The sequence below is a fragment of the Prenolepis imparis genome, unplaced genomic scaffold (genome assembly GCF_030444845.1).
Source record: "Prenolepis imparis isolate NDT839.2.m4 unplaced genomic scaffold, iyPreImpa1.0 SCAF_13, whole genome shotgun sequence".
NCBI classification, from domain to species: domain Eukaryota; kingdom Metazoa; phylum Arthropoda; class Insecta; order Hymenoptera; family Formicidae; genus Prenolepis; species Prenolepis imparis.
In genome coordinates this window covers 4,264,081-4,291,487 of record NW_028141171.1, presented here as the reverse complement: position 1 = coordinate 4,291,487, position 27,407 = coordinate 4,264,081, and the positions used below count along the sequence as shown (strand labels likewise).

Here is a 27,407-nt window from a genome sequence, read left to right as displayed (position 1 = left end):
AAAGAAAAAACATTTTTAATCAAGATTGAAATTAAACTTCTATCTTTACAAATTATGTTAATTTCTTCATTCACAAATTGCATTCATTTTTTGAAAGGCCATTTAATCAATTTGATAGAGGGAATCTTTCACTTCAAATTAGAATTACTCCCGTAAAATTAGCTATAACATCGATTTCATCATGATGTCACATGATTTTAGCCGAACAGTAGCGCATACGCATTTTCATCTAAATTGACTCGGCGGATGAATAGCGACAGACTGCCTTCTCCTCTCCTCGCGACCGAGGAATCGTTATGAAAAAGTTCCATTTTCTGGATGAATTCTGGCTCTTCCCTAAACGGCAGTCTCTCTCTCTGTTCCTCGTCCCTCCCGAAGATTCCTCTCGTCTCTCTTTCTCCTACTCCCTCTCGTTCTTCCGCTCTCGTTCTCCGATTCAGGGTGTTTTTGTTCGCCAAGGCGAGAATAGCCACCGGCGACGAAAGGGCGTGCTTGCCCTTTCCGCGCGATCTACATAAAATATCGATTTTCGAGGCGCGTTGCCGAAAAAAATATATCGACGAGTCACGCGGGGCCCGATGGATGATGAATCCCCTCCCCCTCCTCTCCTACTGGAAACCGGCCCTTCTCACTTTAACGCGGAGCGCATCACAAAGGAGAAATCGTTATTTTCACGGCTCGGTCCGATTTCGCGGTTGCGTCCCGTGTTCTCTCTTCCCCTCCCTCTCCTTCCCCCTTTTTTATCTCTCTTTCTTTCGCCCTGCCTCGCACGCAGGTCGATCTGCACCCGCGAGTTCGCGATCTCTGTCGATCTTTCTTCCTTCGCTTTGTTTCTCTCTTGCTTCTCTCTCTCTCGGTGGTCTTATAATCGATCAATTTTTTTCATAACTCTTTCACATTCCTCAGTGACGAGTTGATGTGAAATCGTAGGCAAATTCGATCGCTGCACTTTTTTTTAATCGCAACTGATTATCTTAATTGAGTGAAAAATTATTCATTGGTGAAGACTACAAACGTCATTAAATATCGCATTGTTAGGATTCATTGTCTTTTTGAAATCTCTCCCTGATTGTTTCAATCTTCGTGATAGCAAGTATAATTATGTATATTTCTATTTCTCAGAAATTAAGAGTTGCTGCATATTGGGATCACAAACTATTATACTTCGATTTCCTTTGATCGATGAAAAATATGAAATCTATTTTCCTAATTATTGAAGAATTAAAATATGCGTTCGAAAATAATGAATTTAGAAATTAACAGATAAATCAAATTTTGAATTTAATTACAAGATATTTTATTATAATATATAATATACCTATAAATTTTATTATACTAGAACAACCAAGCGCGCGCCATTCTTTGGTTTTGTATTAAAAAAATTATATTTAAAAAAAAATAATATAAAGTTTATTTAAACTCGATTAATTCTTTTTTACAGAAATCAGTTGATTAAAGTGTTAATTTACTAATTAAATTTTAAAATAAAAATATGTTATAAAAATTAAAATAGTAATATATGTTATAATACCTTATTTTCGATTAATATTTTTTGACAGAAATCAGCTGATAACTGTCAAAAATATTAATCGAGTTTAAAGTATTATAACATATTATTTAAAACATATTATTTTAATATGACAATATTTTTTCTAAACTGCATTGTTTATGAGATATTCGCGACACACACATATGTATATACATAATTTGAATATTTTGTTTTCAGATCAATGTGCTGTGTACTACAACTTCGCTATTCTACGTATCGGTGAGTGAGAAATTATTTATTTTATAACATTTTATAACATTTCTATAGCGGTAATAGGGAGGTGTATATAATATGTTGAAAATATTAAAATAGTAACATTTTAAATATTAAAATAGTAATTAAAATATTAAAATAGTAACATTTTAAATAATATGTTATATAATATTTTATTCGCGATTAATATTTTTTGAGAAAAATCAACTGGTTATTGTCAAAAATATTAATCGAATTTAAAATATTATAACATCTCTTTCTAAAAAAGGCATGTTAAGGCGATTCTCGCAAGTATTGTTGCATCTTTTCTGCGATGCTGATTGACTGTTTCGATTCGCATTGTGCATATTCGTAGCATCGAGAGGCTGTCATCGCGAGAGTTAGTAGTTTGTTCAAAATAAAATAAAATAAAATAATATGTTTTAAATAATATATGTTATAAGTTATATAATACTTTATCCGCGATTAATATTTTTGGGCAGAAATCAGCTGATAACTGTCAAAAATATAAATCGAGTTTAAAGTATTATAATATATTCTTTAAAACTCTAATATCATTATTCTATTTAATTTTATTTTGAACAAACTGTCAAACTGCTAATATATAACGCACAACGCGAATCTTGACAGCCAATGAGCATCGCGGAAAAGCGACAACAAAAAACTCCGATGTATGCGAGTATCGACTTTACATATCTTTTTTAGAAAAGGATATATTATAATAATATATAATATATATATAATTAAAAATAATCTAAAATCTATTAATAATTTAATATGATTTTTTTGACATATCATGTACTAAATTTCTCATGTTGCAATCACTTTCGCGTGCTCTCGACTTGGACGGCGAGTAGATGTTTCTCACATCGTTATAGACTCCCTTTCCCCCGATTTACTCGCGTCTCAGCGAGAGAAACGCACCCCTCTAAGATGGCAGATCGCATTAGAGCCGGGGTTCCTCTCCCGCCGGCCCGTTCTTCTTTCTCGTTCGTGTAGCAACGCGACCGAATGTCTAAGCAGCATCTGCCTTACGCGTCGTTTCTTCGTCGCCATTCTTACGTAAGGCGACGACAATACACAACCCGGCCCGGGTTGTACGGGGGAGGAATTCCCCGGCTATTATTCCCGAGGTATATGCACCGCCTGTCAACCGACTTACGATTTTATTAGGGCCTTACGTCATTCGATTATGCTTGGCCGGGCCCCGATTTTCATTCAGAGCGAAAACCCCGAGACGGCAGTCTCGGGAAAAATGTCCGACATAATAACCGATCGGATTCGATATCGCTTTTGCCTCAACGTCGTTACGTTGAACATTTTAACACCGTGAGATTTATGATTAATTCGTGTAAAAATATGGCTAAAATGCAAATATTATAATTTGGAGATTTCTTGGAAAAAGAAAGGGAGAAATAGAGAGCATCAAATAATGCAATGGACGAATTAACACTCTCTCGATTTATTCTAAAATTATATTCTCATAAATTATCCTTGTAAATTATAAAAAAAATTTCTCAGATTTTTCCTATATATAAACGACTATAATTGTAGTATATTGTGTTATAATTGGAAACAACGATATAGAGAGTATCCAATAATGTGTAATGGGCGAATTAACACTCTTTGGATTTATTCTAAAATTATATTCTTATAAATTATAAAAAAATTAAAATTTGTCAAATTTGTCACATATACATATATGAACGACTATAACTATAGAATTTACTATAGTTATTTAATTGTATTTTAATTTGAAGATTTTTTGGAAAGAAAGAAAGAACGAAATAGAAAGTGTCAAATAATGTAATGGGCGAATTAACATTCTCTGGATTTATTCTAAAATTATATTCTCATAAATTATCCTTGTAAATTATAAAAAAATAAAAATTTCTCAGATTTTTTCTATAAACGACTATAATTGCAGTATATTGTGTTATAATTTGGAAAGAACGAAAGAACGATATAGAGAGTATCCAATAATGTGTAATGGGCGAATTAACACTCTCTGGATTTATTCTAAAATTATATTCTCATAAATTATAAAAAAATAAAAATTTGTCAGATTTGTCACATATACATATATGAACGACTATAACTATAATAAATTGAAGATTCTTTAGAAAGAAAGAAAGAACGAAATAGAAAGTGTCAAATAATCTAATGGGCGAATTAACACTCTCTGGATTTATTCTAAAATTATATTCTCATAAATTATCCTCATAAATTATAAAAAAAGAAATTTTCTCAGATTTCTCTCATACATATAAACGATTATAACTGCTGTATATTGTTCCTCGAGTGCTCTCTCAAGCAAACTTGCTCTGTAAGAACCATTTGTCGAGGATATGCCAGATCTCCCTGGCTGGAGACTACAAAGTCGCACAAGTATTGTCCGGATGCTGGTGTCGGGAATCGCGGCAGTTACCGCGACGAGACTGTAGAAGCGACGACGAACGGGAGAAGCGTATCAAAGGGAAAAGGGTGGGTACCAGAGGGGGATAGATAGCAGAGCCAATGGAATAACAGTGTTTCGTCTGGCGTGTGTTTTGAACCCGGCATTGCCCGGCGGCTCGAGGCAAAGGGTGACGACGAGAAAGAGAGAGAGAAGGGGTGGACTGGTTTTTCGAGCGCGGCTTCGTGTGTGGGGTGAGTCTAAAACCGTTAGGTTGGTCGCGTGCTACCGAAGGCACGTGGCCATCCTCCTCCTTCCTCCCCTTTTCGACCCGTGTCTCTTCTTTTTTTTTTTTCACGCACGCGCACATATATGTCCCGAGCGACAAGATGCACTCCATCAGGATCCTCGCGCGAACTGAGATTAAAAACGCAAAATGTACGACTCGCTTCCGGTAAACATTCGGCGTAATTATTGTATATACATGTCAGAGTATGTTCTAAACTTTCTTCTATATGGAGAATTTTTGCGACAATCTTATTAGTCTCTTTTCTTCGAATGGGACATTCAACAGGGTGTCTACTCAAATCTTGTAAAAAAATGTCCTGAGAATTCCCTGACGTTTCAGGGTTTAAAATTTCAGGTAAAATAAGAAAAAACTTTCCAGTTTTTTAAAATAAGTTTCTTTATTGCATGCGCTTTCTAATGTTTTCTATTCATATGATTGCAAAGAAAGTTACCAAGAGAATGCAGTTTTCCTAGCAGTTAATATTGATTTATTAATCATAAAATTAATTTGAACAATATATAACAAAGTGCAATATCATCACTATATCTAAACGCTAAAGATATATGAAAAAGAGGATTAATAGATATTAATTTAGTTAAATATTATTAAAAGATTGACTTATTTGTGAAACTTACATAAGACCTTTAAAAAATTCCCTGAATCTCATCTAAAAGTCCATGAGATTTTCAAGGTAAAAAAAGATCTTTGGTTTTTACAATAGACACCCTGTTCAAAGATAGTGACCCTGAGTAAAAAGAATGGTCAATAGATTCTTTCATCATAACAGATCTAACTCCGATTCGTTCTCTAATTAGCAACACTTTATCCACGTGAGAAATTCCTCGACACTATTTAAGAAATGGATTTTCTAAATGAATATTACGAATTTCACGGGCGGGATGGAACCTAATTTATTCCGTCCATTTCGGAGTCGCGGCGAGCCCGGAGCTATTGATCGACGAAATTCGATGATCATTGTTGCTCGTACCCCAAAATTAAGGGTCCAGGTATATAGGCATGCGAGAGACGCTCGGACGCATGCGGCGCCATTAGCCGCGGTTGCAGCGAGATGAAAACGAAATATAGCCGATCGCGCGGCAGATGCAGGGGATCGGTAAACAGTCGGCCGGATAACAGTTAGGTCGCCGTCATCGCTCGTCATCATCAACGCGGCCGTACATATACCGTTAGACGAAGGCAAATGTGCGGGCCCTTCGAAGGCACGTGCTACTCGATCAAACGCAGCCGTTACTTGGATGCAGATAGGTTGGATGTTTGGTAATCGGCCTAAAAGTTTCAAGAATCCTAGTAAAATTCTACAGTTCTTTCGTACGTTCTGAATGTCCTTTTCAAAATGACGCAAAAAGAACTCAAAATCTTAAAAAAAAGATTGAGAGTATATTTTAAAAATAGATTTTTTTAAATTAATTAATTTGTGTAAGGTCTATTAAATAGAGTGGCATTTAAATATTATTTGCAGATGTATCAAACAAATAGTAAAATAGGTTTTTCATATAAATTTCTTCTTCAAAATGACAAATAAAAAAAAAATTGGTTGTTAATTTCAAAAGCAGATTTTTTAAAATTAATTAATTTTGTGTGTGATAGAGTCTAATAAGTAGAGTAACATTTAAATATTAATTGCAAATATATCACACAAATCAAAGACCGAAAATCGCAATGCAATATAGGGAAATTGTTCCGCCATCGCCGTAAATTTCCGATGAGGAAATGAAACTATGCATATAAAAGAGAGCTTTAGGGGAAGTTTCACGACGATATTCTCGACATCATCTCGCACCCTTTGCCGCTCCACTGGCAGTGATGTATGATGCGGTAAACCCGCGTGCTGACCACTCCCGGACCTCTTACGAACAACTTTTCCCGCGGATTGGGCGAAATTTGATTTTTAGATCCTTTTCCGAGGGCAAAGAGGTCGGGCAATAGAATTTTAAATCGCCGAGACGAGGTGACAGATACTGTTAAGCGCGCGGAAAATTGCAATTCTCTTTTCTTGACAAAAATAATTACGATACTTTATGTACTTAACTTTCGCACAGCCTTAAAGTGTCAAAATCTGATTTAAAATCGCGTAAGAATTTGCGCGGCGAAGAATTTCCCGAAGAGAGGAGGAGCGAGAGAGCAACGTGGAGATTATTTGAATATCCCGTACTTAAGATTCGCCCCGCGTAGTGCGGGGCAGTGATTGTCGACTTGGCAGGCCGGTCACGTGGCCGGCACGTCATACACGTCAAACCAACCCCCCGTGGAAACCACCCTATTGCGCCTAAGGCCGTTCCGCGGCCGGTCAGCACAAGCCTCGGGGTGGCTTGCGAGAGCACTTTACATTCTATTTTCACGCTGTACTGACCCCGATGTATGCGACTTCCTTAACATATTCGCCAGATATTGCCTTTTGGCACGTGCTACCTACCCAATCGATATTCATCCTCCGTGAGAATGAACATTTATCGGCGTCCTTAAAGTAGCAGCGATCGCTTCGAACAGCCAACTATTCATTCGAAACATTTTACATTTTCTCGAATTACAATATATTCACAGAAAATCTGATCTTAACGAGACCGAGAGAAGCGATTTCGTCTCACATTAAATATAATAATTATAATAATTATTAATATTATATATTATTATAATACTACTATATATTATTAATATATAATAAAAAATATATAATATATATTATTATATAATATTAATATTATATATTATTATAATATTATAACAATATATATATCACATTATATTGTAAATTAATAAATATTAATAATAATTATTAGATTAATTTTATAATAATATATAATATTATGATAATATATTAATTATTAATAATTAAGTATATGCCCCTGAAGAGAGTAGCAATATCGCAATGCAAGAAAATTATATATGGGAATCTCAACCCCCTGTCTAAATTTAAACGGACGATTGACAAGAGCAACTTTCATCGTTCACCACCTGACGTGTTATAGGCAGAATAGCCGGCTATTTTATGCGTGTCACCGCCCTCGCGCGGTGTTTTCACGGGACGGCGAGCACCCCCGGGATTTTTTCAGGGGTTCCCTGCGAGGCGGGCGATTCGTCCGTCCGGTCGAGGGGAGAGAGAGAAGGCAACTTCTCTCTAACCGAGTTAAATAACGCTACATTAGCGCCCCGCGCGATACAAAGGCTGTCCGAGTGTGAAATACCCCGCGGCTTATCGGGCTCCCGCAGAAGTTTCTCTTTAAGTTAATCTCGTACCGGTCGATTCTCTACGTAAAACAATGTGTCGCGAGAAACGAGAGCCGGCCGTTTCTCAAAATAGTTCGCGGTCGATCGAACTTTGATTCTTTTCGCGAGATGAGAGTGGACACAATTTTATATAACATGTGACGGCGAAGGTTGAACACTCTTTTGACCATCGGAAGCGATCGCGATGGTATCACTTGGAAAATGCTCTATCGTGACTCTATCTTGGCTTCAGATTACACATTTCTTGAAAAGGGTGTCTTAATGTGTTACACTCTGCTGCCGAAGAATACCAAGGTGTGCATCGGCGTTAATTATAGCTATTGTTAAAACAGTTCCGCTCCGAAACATTGGGAAGAAAAAAATAGAACGGAGAAATTTTATCCTCTCTGTCTGTGAAACTAACATCCATTAATCTATTTATATTAACCTACTGCAAATCCATTAATGTGTTAACCTACTATTCACGCTTCTCTTACATTCGCGAATAAATCTATCTTTCCCGAGGCCAGAGATTGGATCAGCAAGGTACCTCTCTCTTGTACATTTAAAATTTAATAAAAAAAACTAATAATAGAAAAATTAATATGTTCGCTTCCACGAATACACATCCTGAAGATTTATAATTTCTTTTTCTTTATTAGCTTGATCGAACAATTAAACCAATTATGAATTTTGACACAGCCTTCGAGACAATCAAAATTGGATGGCTATAATAGGTTTAATTATTCCGGCATCTCGGCTACCTCAGCAACGACGACAAGAACAAGATGGTTACGTCTTGTGTAACGTTTACCTGGGTCGTTCTTTGTCTCTTTACAACAATTACAGCGGCGTCTAGACGTGACCGCTGTTCCTCCGCGAAATGACAATTACGTGGCAATAGAATCGTCTCATCGGTCGTTTCTTTCGGTTAAACGCCACAATGTTCCGGTCATTTGGACCTCATTCTCCAAGGCGTTGCACACTCATCTTCTCGTAAATATATGTATGTGTGTGCAACAAAATACTGTAAATCTGTTTCTATAACTTTGAAGAAGAAATTATTACCATACAAAATTGCCCTAAGCCGAGTCTAACTGCATGAATTACATCAACATCGAAATCTAAATATTTTGTAGACGTTAAGTTTTTGTCTTTTGAGCTTGTGTTTTCGACACAAATTCTCTTTCTTTCCATATACATATAGAGAGAAAATATATATATTTATAAAAGAAATATAATAATTAAATAAAACTAATAAAATTAAATTAAAATAAAACCCAGATATATAATTAAATTTAAAAAATGATTCTCTTTCGCACACCACATTTCGAAAGAGTATTCGAAAGACGAATAAAGAAGATCGCGGACCTACGATAGGGCGAAGATCGTCCGATAAGAGTATCGGGGCGGGAAAATCGCACCCATATCTCTTTTTAACGGATATTCACGGCGATATACCTGCGTCGAGACGTCAACGCACTCGCGAGATGACGAGATCGCGAGATTCTGCGTACGAGAAGGCAGCCGCACATAGATACACACTCGAGGTGCGCTTTTTCTCTCCCTTTCCCGGAGAGAGCCCCTCCTTTTTACTTTACCACCCTCTTTCCTCCACGCGCCGGCAAGGAGCGAATTTCTTTCTCTCTCTCTCTCAATCTCTCTCCTTCCCTCCCTCCCTTCTCAATTGTTACCGGCGCTCGCCCTTCAGCCACCCTACCAACCTTTCACCGAGCTCTGGCTCTGGCTTAATGGCTGACGGGGCTATCGGGTTTCTGCAGAAGCGTAAAAGATCTTCGAGGAAAGGCGCGGAAAGAGCGATAGGTGCTGTCTTCGTCACTCTTTCTCTCTCTTTCTCTCGCGCCGATGAATACACCCTTACCGCGGGTAAACGAGACCTATGGGCGACGGTCGGGTACTACATACCGTAGGTTGTAGAAGCCAGTTCCAGCGTGTCAGTTGACTCATACAATTCTAGTGCTTAAGATAAACGCGCACTGTCTCGTATTTCTCGCGCAATTTAATCCGTCCGTCGTGCCTTATCCTCGGGAGGAGGGGAAAGCAAAGGGAGAAGATGGTCTTCCTTACGATATATTTGATATCATTAACGTCATTGGTGGGGAAACGATTTTGAGATACATGGATTATTCAGAAATATTAGGGAAATTTGATGCACTTTCGAGAAATGCGTATTTCAAATATAACTTGTCGGCAGAAATGATCGCACTAGTACACAGAGAGAATTGCATGGTAAAATTAATCAAATATATTTTATATTTTATTGTAATAGATATTATTATTTTTATTGTGATTACGAAAAATCAAAGAAATTCTTAATCAAAGAAATTCTCATAAAATTCTTTCCTTACTATATTGTCCCACGATTATCATGATTTTCAGGATAAATTCTAAGAGAAAATTCTCTCAGTGTAGTATTTGTAGTTCAATTCATGCAAAATGTCTATAATTTAACCCTCGTTTAAAAAAAAATTTTTTTTTCTATTGTAGATTATCTCAAAGTCGCAGTATTTGCTTTCTTTGGCACAAAACACAATGAAAAATAGCAATGAATTTTTTAACAAATATATGCATAGGATTTAAATGTTTTATTAATTGTTATTTATTTATCTTGCAAATTTTATTATGCAAGATTATTTAATATAAAAATTAAAAATAGTCATCTATAAAACAAAATAAAATTCAAAAGTATAATTTATATTTTGATAATTTTATTATTTCTTCATGCGAAGAGTCAATATCTTTCAAGTATTGCACAGTCATTTGCTTTCAAAAATAATCCATTATTATGAGATGTAAATAATGATGAATTTAATTTTATATTAATAAAAAATATATAATTCAAAAAGAAATTTACATATAATAAGTTTTATAAGTTTTGCTGATATACATCACAATTTGAAAAAAAAGACAAGTAAAAGAAAGGATCGTAGAAAGATTGCCACTCATCAGCCTGTTGCAGGCCCACTCCCACGAACGCGCGGTGTATATAAAAAACTGCGAGGGGTTGCACCCTTCGACGGCGACGTGTATACGTCGACAATCGACGATCTGTACAATCGCGTGCTGGTAGATAACGTGGCGCTAATTGATTATAATAAACGGCGAGGAAGGAAAAGCGGAAGCAGCAAGAGACTGTGGGGTAGAATTGTAGATTCTATCGTGGAGTTGAAACCGTATTTATTTAATTTAAACGTTCACCCAGTAGTTAAATCGTCACTTCCGACGCGAGGAGTCTCAATTTCATAGTATCATATTTTGACAATTAATTTTTTTCACAAAGTGTTGATGACAATAATTTTTGTAATGATTGTTAAATGATTGTTAAAGCGCCTGAATATATTATAAAACAATTAATATTATTTTGTGTCTTAAAAGAAAGGAAGTGTCATATTTAAATGTCTGAATGTGATTTAATTCCTTCTATTTTTATGTTTCGTAAATAGCCTTAATTTAAAAAGTATATCGATACATAATTATTAATTATATTTAAAATATTTTATACAATTGTATACAATTATTAAAAATATTTAAAGTATTATTTAAATTATTTTATACAGTTATTAAACATATTTAAAATATTTTATACAATTGTATAATATTTGTACCTTTCTCTCTCTCTTTTTCTTTTTCTATTTTTTTCTTTGTTATAGGAAATGAAAATTATATATATTTCATTAGTTTACAGTTACGGTCTAGAGTTTAGAGAGCTACAATAGTTAAGTTTAACTTTACAAAACACTTTACGTTCACAAAAGTGTCGAAAGATGCAATAAAAGAGAGAACTCAATAGAAAGATTAAAAGAATGGAAGATACTCGATGCTGACAGCGGGGGCGTTCAATAATTTATCGTCTTCATTTTACCGTGTCCATATTTATTGCATCATTATGAACCATATGCCGACCATTTAAGCGAAATACGTGTTCGACCTCAATATATACAAGCGCGCAATCGAATTAATTTCCCGAGCTCGATTCCGCGCGCGATCCAATAATGAGCTTAATAAATATTGATTGTTTAATTAATGTATAATCGAGCGCGTGGGATACGGGGGTTCGCGTTTATCATCAGCAACCGATTGATTCACCCACTCTAACGCGACACGAATTTATTGACAATCTATCTTCTGTTCGACCGCACAGGGAATTTTTAATCACCATCCGCTACGAATGGTGAATAATGGTGACACAATTCTTCGAGGCCTTTTTTCCCCTCAGAATTCTTCCGTGTTCTATAGTAATTCTTCCCCATTAGGTATCCATGCAAAATTTCTTTTGGTTAAAAAAATACAGAAAAAAGAAGTTTGTACGTAATAAAAAAAAAGATTCTCCCTCGCATATTTCTTTTTTATTCTTTCTCTTCATTAACCTCACGCAAATCTTCTTCGTCCTAATGCATTCATGAAAAATTCGGTTAAACATACAGAAAAAAAAGTTTGTATGTAATAAAAAGAAGATGTTTGACAACAAATGAAGTCCTTCGCATATTTCCTTTGTATTCTTACTTTCTCTTCGTCAATCTCTCGCAAACCTTTTGTAAATCCCCTTCGCGTTAATGCATTCACGAAAAATTTATATCGCTTCGATTCGAGGAAGAAAAAGGAAGGGGCCATTTCTCTTAAACAACTTGACCAAATTTAGAAATAGGTGAAAACAAAATTACAGGCAAGCGATGTCTTCATCTTTTTCTCCTTTCGCACCCATTTTTTTTTTAAGTCTCGCCGCTTCGAAACTTTTCTCGCGGAAGACCAATTGCTCGATCGCAGTTCTCGGATTAACGAGTAGTTTCGTTTCTAGAAACGTCGCGAAAGAAACGATGCTTAACGACATCGTCGTCTCGAGAGAAGAAGAAGAAGAAAAAGACGCGAAACTGCAGATGCGTTTTCGAAGCGACGTCCCGATGCGCTTCGCATCGGGGATTAAAAACGAGAAGAATTATATCGATAACCACGAAGAGGGGGGCGCGTTAATGCCATAATTATAGTTCACGAGGCAATTGGCGCGGCTTCATCAGAAAAACAGCGAAAAACATTATTCCTCTCTGTGGGAACGGAGCCGTGTCCCATTAAACGGAATCATCAATTGCACAGTGTTATTGGTTAAATTGCTAATTGCTAGCCTCTTTCTTTAACTCCCCCCACCCCCCTAACGTCACTGACAATGACGCCGACACCCATCGATCACAACACGCGCCATTTTCATAAATAAAGGCTCTTCTACGTTCATCGACCACATTTCTCACGACGCTTTCGCCCCCTTCCTTCTCCCTGCCCCCCTGTCGATTTTCGTAGCGCGTGGGCGAACGAATTAATCTCCCCGCGATCGAATCGAAAGGGGAAAAGACTGCGTTTTCTCCGGAGAACGGAGTCCTTAGACCGTGAGAAATATACATTAGGTTTCCCTCGTGCGCGAGGAAGAAAACATGATCAGCTGATCTTCCGCGAATCCATGTCGCGCGGTTTTTCCTCCCCGGTTAAATTGTCATTTATATTTCTACGATATAATAATATTACAGAGAATCTGTAATAAAAATCTACAATTTCTTCTTCTTCCAGAATCTAAATAGTGCGTCAAAATTAATTAAAATTGCTATTAATATTTCTAAAATATAATATTACAGAGAATCTGCTATAAAAGTAAAAATTAAATCGCGTGGCGAAAATAAAAATAGAAACTGCAGTTTTCGTTCTCTAACAATAAATAATGAGCAGAAAATTTGTAATAGAATTAAATGAAATTCTCTAAAATAGGAACGAATAGTCCTGGGTATGCATGAATTTCTGCGAACGTGTGTCGAGAAAGACAATGTCTAGCAAGGGAAAGAAGTCAACATCGCAGTCAGCATTCTCAGCCAGAATTAGCATATTCCGTTTACGGGACATTTGACGGTGGACGTCTGCGATAAAAATCTGAAAATCCCCGAGAAATCCCCATCGCGGAATTTGAATTTGCTCCGTCTCGCGCTGCGATCGTGACGCATGAATCCCGAAAAGCTCGAATAAGGAACAAGAGCTTCTCTATATTCGAAGGAAGACCACCACACCTCCACACCATTTTACTTCTCTGATCCGAATAACAAAGTGAACCAGCTCGATCACATTTTAACGATCGACACGATTTATCAAGTACGATCTCCTTTAAACGGAGAAGCTTTTAGCAATTATAGCACTTTTAGTCATTATATCATTTCTAATTCATTTTATTTTTATTTAATTATTATCAATAACAATTAAAGATATAGATATATGTAAAGTAGATGATATATGAAGAATGATATATAAACTTAATTTTATTTTAACAAGAAAAAGTACAGACAATCCAATAACAAATCACATCAAACGACTGATGAGAGTTATTTTTGGCTTTTTCACATTTAATAACTTATTAATAAAATCTCGGCTAGCTTAGTAAAAAACGAAAATCGAGGATAAAATGCACGAGGAAAATTGGTGGGAAATTATGGGAAATTAAAATAAGATTTTCACGAGTCAATGCGTGAAAGACCGGACGTTTCGGGCTGCGAGGTGTGAATAGAACTTCCTGTGGGAAAGTCGGAAGGGACGTTTTGACATTCAAAAGCAGTTTTCCATGGTCGGCCTTCGGCCCGGCCCGGCGAGTGATTTGAATAACAAAGTCGCCAAGAGAGAAGTCGCCAAGAAGACGTACTGTCGTTCGTGTCCGCATGAGCGAGCGATCTTCAGGCGAGTTTATCGCGAGAATATTTGCATGCCAAGCGAAATCGACCCGGCCATTCAGAATTTCTATCCTTCGCTTTGATTTGGGATGCGAAGAAGAATCTTCAAAATCGTTCAAACCAGTGATCGATCGTTCTTAGGTTCTCGTTAAATATAGAAGAAAATTATTTTAATACACATTGAATAACTCGTAAGGAATGTGATCGCGCTTTTGTAATTAAAATGTTTTATTAAATGCGTTCACATTAATTATTATATTATATATATGCATATATAATAATTTTATATATTTTATATGCATATATTTAATCTTTATAAGAATTTATTTATAATGCAATACCTCTCGAAAATAAATTATTAAAGAATAAAAAAGAAACTTAGAAAAATATTAATTAAAAAAAAAAATTAATTATCCGCGATTTCTATTACTATTTTTAAGAGACGACATTCTTAAATGTGCTCAAGCGATAAACTGTATAACATTAAGTGTGCTATACGACGGCCTGTATTTCTTCCTTGGCAGTCTTTCACGTGACAGATCAAAGCGACGTTAGCGACTTCTTTGATTCACAGTTAATGACAGCTGACATCGTTTCGTTATGAAAATAAAAAGCTCACGCCGACACATTAGAAAGTATGATGAGTTAACGTGACCGTGCTCGAATGATCTTTCGCGGGAGAGAGAAGAATCGCGTTAAAAGAATCTCCGGGGTCTGACCATATCGGTCGAACAGGTGTGCGGATACGATGTGGGAATAAACGATTAGCATCCGCGGGATCATATTAATCGCCGCTACATCGCCAATGTTGCATCCGCTCGCGCACGATTTCGTAATCGGACAACATATATCGGCTTCGAGCATTTTATGTCTCCACTCGCATGGCGGCTTAATAAGAGATAATAGCGCGCAATAAATAAAAAAAATTATTTTCTTAACCAATATGAGTGTATTCTTTATTTTTGTTATTTATTTAAATTCATTTATATTTCTGCTTTGTGAAGAATAAATAGTTGTCGATAATATATAAAATTATATAAGAAAATCAAGAGATAATATATATCTTTATATATTATTATATAATATAAATAAAAAATATATATATAATAAATTTAAAAAATATATAATTAAATATGCCATTTCGTTTCACGTATGCAACAGAAGCATCTCGGATTAGTTTTGAAGAATCTCTCTCATCCGTTTAGAGAGATCTGTGTAATTTATTTTCACAAGGTCCTTGAGACTTGACAAAATCGGCGCGATTATTATTTTCGCGAGGATCACGGATTCTAGCACGCGAAATGACATCTCGTCGCACGACACATTTCGTCGACAGTTTCTGACCGTTCCTGATTCGCAGGGAAACGCAAAAGGAAAGAAAGACGAAAAAGACTGTAGGACGGGTTCGAGAGACGGAGAGATAGAGGGAAAAAATGGAGGGGGCGAGTGGCGCTAGGCGATCGGAAGTATGTCAAATTACAAAGGTCCGCGATATTAATGACCCTTAATGACATGCCCCCTCCCGGTGTCTGCCGACCGAAATGGGGAGAGCGCAGTTTCTGCTCTCCCCTTTTGCCCCCCTCCCCCCCACCAGGCCCCGTCCCATTCGGGGCCCGATTCGCGAACCATCAAGATTAGGCCCCTGGGAACCCGGTCGTGTTCGGTGGACCCGATTCAGAGAATCGGCATTAAAAATGCAATTACTAATTGGCGGAGGCTCTATTAGCAATATAAGGACAAACAGCGGACTAAATGCTATAAAGTAAAATACAGCCCCCCCTCCCCTTTCATTGAATCACTCGTCCCTTTTATTTACCGATCTTTTCTTTCCTTTTTTTTATCCGATTTGTTCGCTCTTCTCTCGTCATAGACAGACACTTGACGAGAAGCAACGTTCGAGGAGGGGGCGAGTGCCCTGTTTACGACCGGTTTGGCATTTCCGGTCCAATCGCGGATTTTTTGTCAGTTCGCTCTGTTTTTGTCGGCTCATCCGTTTGTTTCTGATTCGCGAGAATCGTAATTAAACCTATTATTTCGTCGACAGACAGATTCTAGCTTCGAATAGAGATCCTTTGTCCTCTAATAACGGATCATATATATTTAATTTCTCTTATTATTAAATAATATCAATAATAAAATAATTAAATAATATAATATTTTATTATTAAATAAATAATTAAATATCAGTTATTAAAAATTTAATTATTAAATTAATAATTAAATATTAATAGTGATAAATAATAATAATAATAATAACAATCTAATTATTCTGATCATATATAAATATATAATATCAGATGTTAAGAACGATTTTGAATATCTTCAACAATATGTAATTGTATAGGCTAAAAAAGGAGATAGATAATATTGAGTCAAAAGAAGCATTATTGACAACGATAATTCTATTTATATTAGAATTACGCACTATAGTTTTAACATCGAGGGAGTTTCTCAGTTTTGCAGATGCAGCTATTTGGCGGCATTCGTTATATTCTGTCATTCTCCTCATTATCGCGCGTTTTCTGCGAACAACGATACACGTCAGATCTCGTGACGCGTGACACCCTCTTCGAGTTCGTCCCGTCGTTCTCGAAACGCACGTTCATGGAACTAACGATTCTCCTCATTAGCTTTATTATACAAAAGTTTGTTTTTGCCAAACACGCAAGAGAATCCAAACGACTGGATATATTTTAGATGATGCATTATGTTAATGTGCACCTACGAGAGACGTCTATGCTCTGCGATAAAAAGTATTATATACACGCTCGGGCTCTAACAAGCTCTTACCGACTAAATTTTTACATCTGTTCAACAATGTTTAATTGATATCAATTTTTGGATCGAATTTTATAACATCATTGATGGAGATATACGTATAATTGTGATCGAGTAATATATTCCAGTTTAAAATATTAAGGTAAAATTAAAGAGACATCACACAAATAAACTTTCGTTTTATATACAAATGGAATCTATAGACAAATTATAGACTATATAATATGCCCGATTGGTTTCCTCAAACTTCTGTTTGCTATATAATAGTCACGCAGCTCGAACCGAAATTTTCCCACGCGATGCACTAGAAATTTACAGTATTTCTCCTTTTTGGTTACGTTTAGCGGGCGTCGGCGAGAGTCGGGAGAGTTAATCATTTGCAATTTTAGTGGATTCGAAAATTCGTCTTCGTTCCGCTTCGTAAAAAAAAGAAAGAAAATCGTAAAGGGTCCGAAGAAAAAAAGAATTGAATTTTTTTGAAAATTATTGACGAATGTGAACATCTGCAAATTTGTGGATACATCTCTTAATCCTTTTTATTTTTTGACGAAAAATCTATCTGCATGACGCTGACTGCACGTCGCTGAATGCACGTCGCTGACAGATAGTGCCCCAAAAATAAAAGGCCCGGTAATACGAAATACTTTGTTGAGGTAAACGACAAAACTCTGGCGCCGAGAAGGCGGCGTTTGCCAAACATAATTGATTTTATGACATATTTTACACGGAAAAAGTTAACCGATGGCTCCAAAGAAACTGGAAGGGAAAAAAGTTCGCAGATAAAAAAACCCGAGAGATGTATCAATGATATGTGCTTTACGATGAGATCCATTTCGTGTTTATGCGATCCAAAACCCATCTTTTACTGAGAAAATTATTATATATTATAGAAATATAACGCGAGATTATATTTCTGTAACTTTCAAAAGTCTAAAATCCACAATTCTTGAATTAATATCATGTAAAATAAATTTGAAACAAGATTCGATAGAAATTGACAGCTCGAAACTGCGCTGTCGTTGCGAGGTGATCTTTTATCATTTATTATTATTTATTAATTTTATTATTTATTATTATTTATTTTTTTATTATTATGATTTATTATCTTTCATTATTTTTATTTTCATAATCTAATTTATGTCGGGCGTGAAGGCGAAGGTCAAACGCATCGATACGTTATAATCGCATCAAGAACGTACGAGAACGTCGCGAGCGATGAAACTCTGTAAACTCACCTTGTATGGATTCTGGCGAGGCTGGCTCCTCCTTATCGATTCGTCCAAGCGCGTCGCTGCCTGCAACAAAAAGCGCAACAAGGCTCTCGTTAGTGACACCGCCGCTATAAGCCGATCGGAAAAATCGTTCGTTTCCCGTAAGAATGATGCGATACCAAATACTTGTTTCGATTGAATTGCCAAGCGCGCTCTATACATTGTACAGTTTTATCTTAATTATATTAGGGCTACTTGTGTCTCCTCCTTCTCCTTTAATTTTTTTTTTTTTTTTTCGAGAAGAAAAGAGGATGCGCGAATCGATGAAGAAACGAGGATAACGAAGACATTGATTTATACTTTTGAGCTTCTCTCGTCTTCGTCGATTTTATTAGAGGATTATAAAAGAATATATATAGCAAGAAGAGAAAGAAAGCGCATACAAGTATACAAGGCGGCACAGAGAGAAGGGAAAAGAGATAATCGGATACAGGCCGAATAATGCGTATCTCTTGCTGTATTCATTATCATTTCAATAAAATCAAACTCTCCGAATTCGGCTTTATTGCTCGCAAATCGCGCGTATATGGGAAATTTATTTTTGTCGAAGCAGCTAAGCGTCGCCTTTCTCCAGTCTTGTCTCTCGACCGTATTAATGTCGCACGGAAACCCACATCTGCCCTGATTAAAACCAGGGGGGGCTCGAATTATGCTAAAACGCGGCCGATCATCGTGAAGGATGGCGAAGGATTCCTTTAGCAATCGCAATTTCCCGAAAATCGCGAGGGGCGACCAGCGAAACCGATCGATATTCAAATAATCTATTTGTGACTAGGGGGGACCCTAGCCTTCTCTCTTCGAAAGAGGAGAGACGAGAAAGGGAGGAGAAGATGGTGGTAATTCGGCGCGAGGATGACCGTCATACGTCACTCGGCGAGGAGGGACAAGTTTGTGGGGGTCCGGCGGAGACTCGAGGGGCGCGAGACCACCTACTGCCCCCTAGGGGGTCGCAACTCACCCCTGAAACGACTGTATTCAGATAATCCCACCTCTTTCCTCCTTCCTCTCTCCTCTCCTCTCCATTCCTTTTACTCCGTCGTATTTGTGCCCGGGACGACGGCGACATTTCAATACATACTCTTGCCGCGGATAACCCGCCACAAATATGGGCGGATATACGTGTCCACTGTGTGGAAAATAGTAGTGGCCGGAGTAACGACCACGTAGCACATATAGATAGTTTCCCGAGTAAAAGGGATGATAAGTAAGGATTCCGTGACTCTCGCATTACCAACATATTGAAAGATTAGCGAGTTTTATCTGCACGATAAATCTAGTTGACCAATGCATGTATATTTAGTCTTTTTCTCTTATTCTTCAAGGTGCGCGCATAAGCGTTTAATTGTTTGACAGTGATATAACGATGTGTCCTCGCGTATAAATTGTTTATATACAGGATGTCTCGAGTTTTTCTTAGCCTTAAAAATACCAAGGCATCAATTAAACAATTAAATAAAAAAAGGCTTATAATAAACTTGAGAAAGTTATAATAAAACCAGATTCATCAGTTTTCAATTTTAAGGAATTTAATAGAAAAAATAATTGAATTTGAGATTTAATTACAAAGATGTATAATAAAATTGCACAATAAATAATCATTTCCGTCAATATTCTTCCTAGAAGAAAAATTAACTTCGATTTGACAATACAAAGAGAATCTGCTATTAAAGAAATATTTTGATTTTTTGGAACACCGTGTATATTTATCGTTTTCTCCCGACTCACATGCAATTCCAGATATCCAGGTCGATGCAAAATTGAACAAAGCGAGCTCCTTGACGAGACCGTTTTCATTATCGAGCGAAGGACTTACTTCTGGAAAGTAGTACGCGCTTACATTAAATATGAAGACCGACCTCGCGCAAATAATCCCAAGCTAGAGCTTGTCTCGTGCCGAGGCTCCACTTTTCCTCGTACACAAATGTAATAAGGCCTCGGGCAATCTTTCTTACAGATAAAAAAAAAGTATCACGAAAAAAAAAGTATTATACGATGCATAATTCATCAGTAGCGATCGATCGATCGATCGATCGATTGTTGACTCGATATTGGAGAACACGGATGACATTGATCCTTTCATGGCGATTATGTTTCTATATATGTGTGTTTAAATTTACTTTGTCCATGTACAATATAAAAAAAATACAGATTAAAAAAAATATATATCTTGACGTATCGAGATCAACTTTTCTGTGCCTTCGCGCGCGATTCTTTTATATCGAGAGTCTTTCGCGAAATTCTCGTTTAATGGTAAACGTCAGCAGGTACGACAATTTATCAAAATGAAATACCGACTGTCGAAGAACCGGTCGCCGCCTTTAAATAGGAATGAACGGGGGATAAGTACGACGATGCACCTTTTCCATTCGTTTGGCGACTCTCCGGAGGATCATAAAGAAGTTACGGTTTGCACATGCACTTTTTTTCATCTCATTGCACGTATCACGCGAACGAGTGTAGTTCCATATATATTCGCGCTTTCTCCTTTCTTCTCTATTTCCCTTCATATATTCGAAAGAAAATTACGCGTACTATATTCATATATTAATCATGAATAATTTCTATCCACATAAAAAAAATCTGATCGCGCTCCAACTTCGCGAAAAAATTCATCCAACGATGGTTGATAAATTCTTGCTTCGACATAACTTTTACAGAGCTTGAAATGTATAAAAATATGCCGAACAAGCTATTTTTTATTATATTTTTATTATTTCTTATTATATTTTATTTTTTATTACATTTTAATATTTTTTTATTATTCAATCTGGTAGCTGCATAATTAACCCTTCTGTCAATGCATAATTTTTTACCTTTTCATTAATGTACCAACACATTGCATTGTGATAAATTCTTTATAGTAGCTGCTGGGCATCGAACATTCTTTCCCGTTATATTTTAGGAATTTTATTTCCGAATACAAAAGACCTTTTGTGTTTTGTTTCGGGCGGAGAAAAAATTCCGACACATTTTTAACATTTAAAATTGGGTACCTCTGGGTGAGCGTTTATCAACAGGATTAAATTTCTCGCAAACTTTATATATTTTTTAAATATTTTACATATTTTTATTTTTATATATTTTATATATATATTTTTTAAATATTTTTTACTCACTTCGGGAGAAACGAATAAAATACACCCCCTTCTCCCTCTCTTTCCCTCTTTCTCGATTCCTCGAGCGATCAATGCCGAGATTTCCGCGGGCGGGCATCAATTCTGAAGTACGTCACGGCATTGTCGGCGCTCACTTTTTCACTTATTAATTCGACACGTCCGGTAGTGAATCGCGTGTCTGCGGCTATCGCCCCAAATATTCCCCGCGTCTCGGGTATTCATAAAGGGCACAGAGAACCAGAAACCTGGCCTTACTATATATACACCTCGTGCAAGCGCGGTGCTTTTCGTGCGACGGGCAACACCCATCAAGAGGCGACGTATGTACACACGTGACACCTGTGTAAGCCGATACCGCGGACAGGTGCCCGTCTTCGATCCGCGAAGACGGAAGCGTGTCCGAGAGAGCCTGCCCATTATTATTATTATTACGCGATTACGATCTCGTTTTCGCCGGAGGCCGATTTTATCGATCGGATCGATCTCCCTCGCCTTCTCGTCGGCGCGAATCAGCTGTGATTAGCCCGCCTGCCCCCCTGTATCGATGATCCGTGAAATATGTGCGATGGAATAAATGAGTTCACACTCTGGAAGAGAGAAGCTTATTGCGAGAAGAATTTAAACACGTATATTTGTGGAGAAAAAAATGTCGATAAGTCGCACTTTGTGCTCGAACAAATTTGTTCTTTTTTTCGAATCGATTTCTCAAAGAGTTGGAGCGATTCTCGTCGATATGGGAGTCTCGCTCGAGGTTATTCTTGGGGTGGATCCGATTAATAAAACTCGCGATCAATCCGGCGCGTGGCCGGTGTGTATATCTATACGTTGCCGCGGACGGGGAAACGAGATTTTAATATTTAAGCCCGCGGGGCACGATACAATAAGTATAATAAGCATAGAAGAGCGACCGCCAGCCGGCGGTTGCAAGAGACGGTTGCAATATTAATGCTGACATTTCAGTGCTTTGCGGTAGTTTAACCGCACTCCGGCCCCCCTCTCGCTTTAATGGATGCGGCTTCCCGACAGGGACGCTGCGCACGACTTCGCCAATCTTGTCATGTGTAATTTTATATATACATTTTTATATAATATAAAGCTTGAAAATAAAAATTATAATATATACTGAGAGAATTTTCTCTTAGAATTTACCATGAAAATCATGGTAATCGTGGGACAATATGGTATGGAAAACATTTTATGAGAATTTCTCTCATTAATATCTATCACAATAAAATATAAAATATGTTTGATTAATTTTACTAAACTGCAGTTTAGTATTTTATATTTTATTGTGATAAATATTATTATTTTTATTGTGATAAATATTATATTAATCAGTGAAATTCTCATAAAATGTTTTCTATACCATATTATCTCACGATTACCATAATTTTTAAGGTAAATTCTAAGAGAAAATTCTCTCTGTGTATTATAATAATTTATTTTACAATAAATTTATTATACAAGATGTCTACTCAAATCTTGTAAAAAAATTGAGAATTCCCCGATCTCTTCCTGGTATTTTCGTTTAAAATTCCGGATAAAGTAAGAAAATTTGTAGATGCAGCTTTTTAAAATAAGCTTCTTTAATGTATGTGCGCTCTTTAATGTTTTCTACTCATTCGATTGCAAAGAACGTTATGCAGTTTTTTGTAGCATTTAATATCAATTTATTAGTCATAAAATTGATATATTTGGACAATAATAAAAAATACAATATATCATTTAAAGATATATACAAAAATATAAAATAAAAATATAAAATAAAAATTGATTTATTATAAACGTCCTAATTTACTTAAATATTATTAAAAAATCAATGATTTTCTATGAAACATACAAAAGATCTTGATTCTAAAAAGAGATCGTCAATAAAAAAAATTACATAAGATTTTAATAAAACTTGCAAAGATATGTTAGATATATGTTTCTCAAGTGTTGTGAATAAAATTATCAGAGATACAATTTTTGAGAAAAATTTCCTTGAGTGAATCTCAATAAAATTTCACGAGAATTCCCCCGAATTTTTCAAGATAAAAAAAATCTCTGACTATTCCTGGTTTTCCCATAGTTTTTCCAAGGAGTGGATACTCTGTTATAATAAATGATTTATAATATTATAATAAATATTATTATACAAAACTTATTATAAATCACGTAATTATATAAGTTTAATTAAAAAGTAAAACGTTATTTTATTTCATTATAATAAATTATAATATTTCTTATAATATTATAATAAATATCATAATGTATTAAATAATTTATAATATATTACTTATCAATCGGAGATTTAAATTTATTAAAACGCATGCAATTATTTATGCCGAAGCATAACATTCGGATATCATCACAAAATAAATTAAATTTTTTAAAAATAATATACAACAATATATCTGCCACAGAATGCAGGAACAATTCTTAGCAAGAAACAATACTTAAATAAATTCCCTTTTGCATCTATATTCATGTATATCTAATTAATACGCGAGAGTGCAAAATTTCGGTAAAGATACCAAACGAGTGCAACGTTTATTCAACCTGCTATGACGAAAAAGGAATGATCCATCTCCGTGCGAAAAAATGACGTATGACGTATTGTTGACTCGCGAGGCGGATGCTTCGCGGACGCGACGCGTCCCTGCGAGATATTTGCGACTTTTCCATATATTTTTTCTCCTTCTCATCGCCATCCCGTCGCGGATCATGAATACGAAATGCCGGCGGCACCTGGATACATCTAGTTTTCCGCGCGTGGCGGCGGTCCAGCCTTCTCTCATCAATTTTTGAGAACCCCGCGCGCTGCGGACGATATGTATGCACCGCCACCCCCCGATGCCGATAACCCGATATGGAAACCACGTTTCCGGTCGACCGACGCGGCCACCGCAGAAAATCATACCCGCCGTCCTGCAACGTCCGCGTGAATAGTGATGAGAAATCGCGGCCAAGTACTCGCGCCGAGAGCCGATTGGATGGTGCCGTCGCACGTGATCCTGCGATCTTCGATTCAGCCCCGTTATTTCGAGGGAGAGAGTATCGTTGGACAACGAATATTCTTAACGCGAAGCTATATGCATTTGGGTGCGATTGGGGAGACATCGATTTTCGAAAATATTTTTAAATATTTAATATCGAAATTTTGCTATTTATAATCTCAGAAAAAAGGAGGAGAAAGACTCCTAATTTGCAAAAACGCGCGATTACATAACTCTCGACTTACGTAACATTCAATTGCGAGAAAAAGAGAGGGAGTTTCACGCGCGTTCTGAAAAAATCCACAGGTTAGACGGGACTTTAAATTCGAAACTTTTCAAGCGGAAGAGGAAAGAAACCGGCTGGGGGAAAAGAGAGAAAAAGAGGGTAGAAAGAAAGTTCGCGTATATATACGCGAGAGCCGAGACTTTTTCCAATTACAAACGGCGCCATTCGCGAGCTCGGTCGGCGGCGATTATTTTTGAAACAAAAATATTCCTCTCCGCCCCGGGACATAATGAGGAAGCGGGAGGCGCAGTCGGAGGGCGCGATAATGGCGGCCGTTATGAAGAAATCAACCCACCCCGGGCGCGCACCCACCCTTCCCTCCCCCTTCCTCGCCCCGCCGCGCTGGTAACCCACTTGATCTTCCGTTTCCATAGCGACCGCCTTGTCCAACGAACCCCCGCCGATTCGGACCGGCGGGGGTGGCAGCGCCGATGGTGGGGGGGTGGTGGTGGTTGCGAGCCTTCTTTCTTATTATGAGAGTTGCTCCACCCGGGCGGAAGGGTTGGGAGAGAGATGCCGCTCTTCTCCTCTCTCCTCTTTCTGCTCCCCCAGAGCACTTTCGCAACGCACATTTAATGATAACTCGATAAGTCGGAAGCAGGAGGCGTTAAAAACGAACGGAGTTATGTGTGAGACACTTAAACACTCGTGTCCTCCATTGCTTTTTTAGAAGAGTTAAAGAAATTTGCAAATTCAAGATACGAAATACATCAGAGCGATTTTTTTCCTGATGAAAGACTGAATATTTTGCGTTAAAGCTTATAATAATAAGCAGAGAGTATAATAATGTAATATGACATTTATCTCTAGGGTGGCCGATTATTCTCTCTCCCCTCTCTTTCTCTTTCAATTTACTATCCCAGGGTTTCGTGCACGATAATGTTTTTTTCGCATAAAAAGTAATTACGCTCTCTTTCGAGACACATTTCCGGGGAATCTGCGTCAGCTTCCGATGCAGCCTCCGATATTTGGGCGTCTTGAATGCCATGCGGACATCGTGTGCATCGAATGCATTTCTCCTAGGATTAAAACACTTGGATTAAAGCGGGGCCATTTGGATAAGTAACGCTAATTTTCAATTTTTTCTTTTAAATTGTGTTGAATCACTCTAAACAAAATAATCAAAAGTCTCTCCTTATTGCATCAAAACAACCAATAAATCTTAACATTTTGCAAAAAATATCCAAATTGCCTCACCCTACATCGCGATAATCAAATGCACTAATTAATCTCGCGAAAGAAACTGATGGATTTCGAAATAACTGCCGTCAGTAAGAAGGGGGTCAGCAGAAGGCTAGGGTGCTGCGCAATTGCGCCCCAGCCAAATGATGAACAGGGGGAGAGGGGTGTCGCGAGTAAACGAGGATAGTCGAAATGGGAGAAAAGCGATTTGAAATTGATGAGTCCGTCGCGACTTGGAAGAGTTAGGGGTCGCGTGCCACACCTCGAATGCATAAAGGATCCACGACCCCTTTTTTATCGCGCTTTGACCCCCCAGTCACCCCCCAGCACGCGCCTTGTTTTGTCGCGCATGATGGCGCAACCGGAATGATTTGTGATGATAAATCAAGAAGCTTCTCATTAGACGATTGAATTTCTAGCTTCGAATCTGAGGAATGATTACCTTCGATCGAAATTGACGTCTCGAAAAGTTGAGCCACTCCTCCTCCCGTCGACTACGGTGAGATTTCTCGCACGAAAAATTGCCACGGCAACAATAATCGATTCGCGCACTATTTTACACGTACCTTACTTCTACCGCCTTTACGTTCGAATTACCGTGATAGTGTGCAGACACGTTTCCAGCGACCGTTTCGTTGCACGTACGTTGGAGAACGAGGGGCCATTAACAGGGACGCGTATACCAACATGTCGCCCATGGGGGTGGTTTTCCATGGACCCGAGGGGGAATTACGGGACTGTATTTCGCGCAGAGGAAGGGGGGAGAGAGGGAAGGTGCTTCACGCGGTGAAGTAATGGAGCCGACTTATTCCAGGGCGAGAAAAACTCCTAGAAACAATAGAGCTGCTTTTTCGACGACGAGGACGGCGAAAAATATTCGAGATCGAAAGATCGATACCTCGCAAATTGATTCACTCGCGAGATAGAAAATTGTGTTTTGCCATCATTATGATAATTGAGAATTTTTTTATATTTCATATTTTTTTTATTATGTTTTAAAATTTTTAATAGATTCCTTCTGCAGTGAATGATTTAATTTATTCTGCGCGAATAATTCTTCCTTATTCTATTTCTTTTTCACGTCTTATTTTAGAATAATGAATTGTATTCATTTCTTCATCAAATCTTAAGACAGTTTGGTATAAAATAAAATTTAAATAATAAATAAAATAAATAAAATTTAAAATAATAATAAATAAAATAAATAAGAAGTAAAAATAACTTTAAATTTAATTAAAGCGGAAAAAACGAGTACATTATATACACAGAAAGAATTTTCTCTTAACATTTACTCTGAAAATCATGATAATCGTGGGACAATATGGTATGGAAAGAATTTTATCTGATTAATATTTATCATAATAAAAAATAATATCTATCACAATAAAATATAAAATATGTTTGATTAATTT

General features: G+C 37.0%; 1 protein-coding gene across 8 annotated transcripts in view; it reads right to left on the bottom strand.

The window, feature by feature from the left end:
* The window catches only part of LOC145944346 (uncharacterized), a 180,955-nt gene that overhangs the window by 15,208 nt on the left and 138,340 nt on the right, over window positions 1–27,407 (bottom strand). For 7 of the 8 annotated variants that reach the window (XM_083052611.1, XM_083052610.1, XM_083052613.1 and 4 more), the window contains one exon: window positions 18,398–18,457. The exons of the other annotated variant lie outside the window; for it this stretch is intronic. In XM_083052611.1, coding sequence (XP_082908737.1) covers window positions 18,398–18,457 — 60 coding nt within the window. The remainder of the gene's footprint in view (window positions 1–18,397; window positions 18,458–27,407) is intronic. 8 annotated transcript variants of the gene reach the window in all.